At 28.5% G+C, this 6,828-nt stretch overlaps 1 protein-coding gene across 1 annotated transcript in view; it reads left to right on the top strand.

Annotated features, from left to right (window-relative positions):
* LOC107883773 overlaps nucleotides 1–2,549 on the top strand; it is an 8,677-nt gene extending 6,128 nt beyond the window's left edge. The window contains exon 4 of the mRNA XM_016804443.2: nucleotides 2,008–2,549. Coding sequence (XP_016659932.2) covers nucleotides 2,008–2,184 — 177 coding nt within the window. The 3' untranslated portion in view covers nucleotides 2,185–2,549. The remainder of the gene's footprint in view (nucleotides 1–2,007) is intronic.
* Nucleotides 2,550–6,828: the final 4,279 nt, after the last annotated feature.

The raw sequence follows: 6,828 nt of genomic DNA, 5'->3' as shown, positions 1-6,828 counted from the left end.
GGCTGCAGTTCTGGAACAAGCTTTTAAAACTGCTGGATTAACTTTCTGGCAAATATCGCATTCTTTTATAAAATCACATACGTCAGAATAAATATTAGGGCAAAACATACGCGATTCTATTAAAGATATACACGTATCTCTGTCACGGTGAGCTAGAAAGAAATAACTTTTATTGGCGACATGAAGTTACACACACACACACACACACACACACACACACGAAAGAAAAACGAGCCGCGCGACAACGATAAGCAATAAGATAAAATAGATTAGGTAGATACTAGATACCTAATTATCAATGCTATTACACTATATCATTATTTACATTGTAGGTATTATTGTAATAAAATAGCCTAATTTGGGTTAACCGGAACATACTATTACTGTTTCAGTGGCTTCATTTTGAGAAAAAAACATGTATGATTGTGAGGTACCCATATTATTATTAAAGACGTTGGGTAATTAAGAAATTGGAAAAATATAAAAAAAGTAAATATCCTATAACCTGTACAAATACTCATATAAAATTATAAAAAAAAATATTTCTAGTGAAATTTTACCTATGGGTAAATATTCACTAGTGATATTTTACCCCCGGAATTTTTCGCCGGGAGGTAAATATTCTCTAGTGAAATATTACCGGGGGAGTAAAATTTCACTAGTGAATATTTACCGGGGGAGGTCAAATTTCACGCGGTAAATAATCACGGGTACACCGGCATACGAAAAAATAATTATTTGGCTCTCAGTTGACACCGGTGCGTGAACTTAACTAGATAACTTTCGGCGGCCATGCTAATCTTCCGCGTCGGTGACCCATCACGCGTAATCTACATAATTTTATATAATTCACAAGATAACATAAATACAATACAAATTACATACAAATTGAAGACAGTAAGCTATTTTTAATTTATTTTTTTGGGTAATATGTAATGTATTTATGTTTGTTTTCTTTCTGCCTCTCCAGCATGTTTTACCGTAGGATAAAATTGAATAAAGTAATGCCGTATATACTCGTATTGAAACTATTTTATTTAGAAAACGAATTTTTTAAAATAGAATAGTTAATCTTCTCATGTTATTGTCAACATTCTGTATGTTTGTATTTGACAATTTTAAATTAAAATATCGTTATTCCTAAATATTTAAATCACAATACCATTTTAATTGGTTTACTGTTGTAATTGGTTGAATTAGTATTGCATTTAAGTTGTATCCATCGGGAAGCTGTAAACGACTTGTGACTATTGACGTATATATTGATTTATTTAGGTATGTTAAGGGATAACACAATATTTTCTTCAATTCAATTATAGATATGTTTTAGCGCATCGACAACACTTTGTTTTATTTCATCCCAAGTTTAGTCTATGCCAATGGTATTTAGATTTAAAATAATTTTAATAATATTGTGATGACCAAATTACCCAGATATGAGTCTGCGTTTATAATATAGGTGTAACATAATATTGAAAAAAATATTGTTAGTACAATATTATTTTTTTGTTTGTTTACAATACTAACTAAACTATCAGTATTTTAACTTGATTAAATTATAATAATAAATTACAAAATGAACAATGCGATCACTTGCAAAGTATATTAGGTTGGTTTGAGTACAATCGTAACAATTTTATGAACAATATATTTTAAATAAGATTCTAACATTTTTTCTTTGATTACATTTTTTTTCTGTTGTGTAACATGTTTCTGTCATATATAAATTCGTATAGACTAAACTTTTTAAAAATTGTTGAGTAAATGGGAATAAAAAAATAATCCAAATGTTGCAATTATACCAACCATTGGAGTACAGTTATAAAAGCCATCATTCAAAAAAACTACATTGACAAAGCTTTCTAACATAATCAAACATCTAAAATTTACAATAACATTTACAGTAACATAGTCAATATTTAATATTGACCATATTACAATCGTATTACCCAGTCGTCCATACCTACTTATGCATTTGTAACAATTTTGTTTTTTAAATGTTTGCAGGGCACATATGTTACGTCAGGGATCGATAAGAAGAAATTTGAAGATTTTAACTTTCCCAAAGTATATTTTTATGGAAAATATAAAGCTGTGGCTCGCTATAAAAATTTGAATAATGAAGTAGTTTCCTGCACTGTTGCTGAGTTTAGTCTTATACGACCTTGGGAAACACCAATTTGATTACACTATATGAAATAATAATTTAATATGTTATTGGCTTATCATAAAGGTTACCTATGTAATAAATATTTTTAACAGTCTAAATCAGATTTGATTCGTATTCTAGGTGGGGGGGAGATATCATTTTGGTCCATAAATAGTACTTTGAACTACTTAATCCCGAAATCCAAATAATATAATGAGCAAAATGAGCTTTTTAAGTTTTTAATTTTCACTAAGTCAAAAATTATTTTATTGTTATTAACTGATACTGGTATTATATTAGACAACATAAAGATCATATGACTGTAGTTTTAGAAAAATATCATATGAAATAAACAGTTTATTCCTAATAAAACCTTAGCGTCCCCATTTTGCCCCACGTTCCCCTAATTATTGTAGACGACGGCTTATTGAACTGATTTACAGTCAAAATACCTATTATAAAAATTATAGAGGAACATTTTTTAACAATCGTAATAAATCTGATTTTTGATATCGTATTCTAGTCGTCCAATATCGCATAGTAAATAAACAATTTTTTTTTAATTTTTATTGATTAATTATTTAACTAATTAATAAAAATATAAATATCTGGTTTTTTACGATTGTTAAAAAAGTTCTCTACAACTTTTATAACAGGTATATTTACTGTAAACTTTTTTAATAAGCCGCATTACTTGAATTATTGAACTTTTGGGTATGATAAAAAAAAAAAAAGAAACACTCAAAAAACCATTTATAACAGAAATCAATAATCATTCAATGTAGACAATCTGAGCCACAACCAGGTAAGTGTTACATATAAATTCAAAATTGAATATAATGAACCCAATAAAATTACAGATGGAATTGAGTGGGGATATATTTTATGTTCATAAACAATTTTAGAGAGAATAATAACTGCAATTCGCCTTCTACTTCAATTTTATACAATAACTTTATAACAATAATATATCAAGAGCCTTGCATTCATTTATCACGCTTTTTATCCAGCAAAGACAATTTTATTGATATTTATAAAAAAAAAAAATATATATAAAAAAAGGTGGGTAAGTGGATGTTGCTCTGCTGTACAGTAGGCTATGGTTGGTGTTAAATTTGAAATCAATGATATTATAATATCATCGTATAAAAAAAATGATTATGAGTGAAAACGGTCAGTCTACCTATGATATTACTAAGTATATTTTATGATATTATTGTGAATAAAGACATTAAGTAATTCATATTAACATATTTATGTGGAATCTTGTTTTAAATTTTCAATCCTTAGCTATAAAAGTTGATCTATTTTATACATTTTTAACTACAAAATAATTATTACGTTTTAAATTTGATAAATTTTGTCAAAAATCGAACTTTAAATGGCTATAAAAAAAAATTGTACCTATGTATTTGTAATATTTTTCAACTGCTATTGTAACAATATATCATTAAATTTTAACGCTCTTTACCCAACAAAGACAATTTTATTGATATTTATAAAAAATAAAACTAAAAAAATTGAAAATTGACACATTTTCAAGTATCAACAATCATTCGTTTTTTAATTACAACAAAATAAGAAACTTGTTACATGTTAAGTCGAGTGATTATCAAATGTTGTGTAATGATATATACTTTATGATATATCATTACTTAGAATTATAATAAAATGTCAATACAGCTGCACAAATAAAAAATTGGAAAATAAAATATCTTTAGTTAATAAATACTTTTAGATTAAAGAAATTAAATAGAATATTATTTATACAACTGTATAAATATTAAATAAATTAGATTCATTAAACGTCAAACACTCATTATCTCAAAAAGTATTAATGTTTTTGATGACATTTTTTTACATAGTTTCAAGTTGTTAAAAAAACGGTTTTGTTAAAATATTTTTTATCCTTATAATGTTTTTTACTTTTTAGACAGCATAGAGTTTTAATCTCATTTTCCAAGGCATAATATTTTTCTAAGTGTTTTGATACATAAAAATCGAATTTAGGACGAGTAATTTATGGATTATAAGTATTTGAAGTTGACAATTGGATTAGTGGACAAAAGTTTTGCAGGGTAACCCCATACCACTCCACTCCGCCAAACTAATTTTAAAATACTTATAACTCATAAATTCTAAATTTGTTTTTAATGAATGAAAATATTAGACAAATATTCTACTTTAGAATATGAAAATAAAACTCTATGCTGTCATTCGAAAAAGTAAAAACATAAAAAAATATAAAGATAAAAAATATTTAAAAATATAAATTTTTAATAAAAATGTTGTTTTTAAATGATACTATGTAAAACATATTTTCAAAAATATTTATACTTTTTAAGATAATGTTTTACGCTTAATGAATGACCAAGTATATAAATGCGTATAGACTAAATTCGGCCCTGCCTATACGTTATAGTAGTAATAGTACTCCTCATTATAATCCCCTCAAAATCTCAAATGAAGCATTCGATAGATTTGGCAGTACCTACGTTGGTTATAAATTAGTTAGGGCTTCTTCTATAATATATTAACTTTAATGCATTTCTCTATATAGTTATAATTTACTATTTGCCTACGAGATATAATAATCTGGAAGTTTCAATGTAATATAAAAATCTAAAATTAATATATTATGTACTCACAGTGGCAGGGGAAAACCGAATCGGCGGAGAACTACTTAAGCTAGGAGGCTCTAAACTAACGGATGAGTTATTCAATCTTATATCTAGGATAGGACACAAAGAAGAAATTTCTATCGAATGGAGAACATAAATTATCTGTCAAATATTTAAAAAAAAAGGTGACCCTAATTGTGTAGAAAATTATAGAGGTATATCTCTCCTAGATGTGGGATAAAAGGTTTTAGCGACGTTTCTCCTAAAAAGAATACAAGATATATCAGAGCGAGTGATTGGTGAATACCAGTGTTGCTTTAGAAAAGGGAAGTCAACGATAAACCACATATTCACACTACGACAAATCGTTAGAAAACATTATGAATATAATAAAGACGTTAATTTAGTGTTCGTAGATTTCAAACAAGCATATGATAGTATAATCCGAAACAAATTATGGAATAATTGACAAAATTGGGTATCCCAACGAAAATAGTAAAATTAATAAAATTAGGCAATCATAATACAAACTGTGTCGTCCGGGTACAAGGAGAATTATCAGAATCGTTTGAAGTTGTGAAAGGATTAAGACAGGATGACCCGTTATCGCCTGTGTTGTTTAATTTGGCGTTGGAAAGCGTGATACGGAGAACCTCACAACAACAACTAATGGAAGTAAATGGAAATCACACCCTCCTGGCGTACGTGGATGACATAATAATATTGGGTGACACAAAGCAGGACATTGTAAACAGTATGTCGAACCTAATGAAAGAATGCAAGCACATGGGGTTGTTGTTAAATCAGGGGAAAACCAAATATATGTACATGAATAGGAAAGTACGCAGCACTGAAGACGAATTAGATTTGCAAGTTGACGGGATGTCCTTTCAACAAGTTCATGACTTTAAATATCTCGGAATCAATATAAATAATATAAATTGCATGCATAATGAAATCAAACTTCGTTTAAAAGCCGGTAATGGGTGTTATTTTGCTCTGTTACGTCTGCTAAAGTGAAAATTATTGTATAGGAAAACATTATATACCACGTATCTCAGACCAGCTGTGTTATACGATTGTTGTACCTGGGCCACAACAGCAGGAGATGAAAAAAAAATTATTATATTTGAAAGAAAGGTCTTAAGAAAAATGTATGGTCCCGTGTATAACCCTGACACCCAAGTGTGGGAGAGAAGGTCAAATGAACAGATAAAGCAGCTATATGGGAAAGGAAGTATAACACAATTTGTAAAAGGTACAAGATTTCAGTGGGCAGGCTACGTCTAGAGAGCCAACAACAGTATTGTCAAGACGTTACTTGTAAATAGTTTTAGTAGAAAAAGACCGCGTGGTAGACCAAAGCAACGTTGGTTAGATACAGTCAGTTAAAATCCAATATCGATATATTTTGAGCGATTGACATGCTTCAGCTGTAACCTCCAAAAGTGTATGAAAATATCAATACAGTTTTATTGAAAAAGACAACAAAGAATGTCCGGAAATGATGAATTTCCAAATGTCAATTGAATCGTAAAAAATGAGTTACGTATGTTTCAATTTCAGATAAAATATGTAACGAACCAAAAATCAAAAGTTAAGTCAGTTATACATTAATAATTATTATGTTAGTAGGATGAAGATGTTAGTATTCAGGAGCCTCAGTCTCAACTCCCTCCAACTGAGTTACTTTAAGGGGCCTCGCCTCGGATATTATTTAAGCGGCAAAATTTAGGCAATTTTTAATCTCATCTATAACTCCCGTGATCTAGATGTTAGTTGTAAATGATAATTAGTGCGATTGAAATTGTATGCAAAAACCACTCTCGTACGCGCATGCATACTATATGAATTTTACAACAACTAACTTATTGTTTTGACAAAACTAAAGTCAGTTGACAATGTCTGATTTTAATTCTGAAAAATATTTGAATTAAACAGAAAAATGCCTAAATCACGTGGTACTGTGAAATAACTTATTATTTTACTTTAAAATATGAATCACGTAGTATCTAATTTTAAGTTATGTAAACACATTTAAATTTATTTTGGGTCTAA

The sequence above is a fragment of the Acyrthosiphon pisum genome, chromosome A2 (genome assembly GCF_005508785.2).
Source record: "Acyrthosiphon pisum isolate AL4f chromosome A2, pea_aphid_22Mar2018_4r6ur, whole genome shotgun sequence".
NCBI classification, from domain to species: Eukaryota; Metazoa; Arthropoda; class Insecta; order Hemiptera; family Aphididae; genus Acyrthosiphon; species Acyrthosiphon pisum.
Note: the sequence above shows the minus strand (reverse complement) of the source record. Positions and strands in the feature narration are given on the sequence as shown.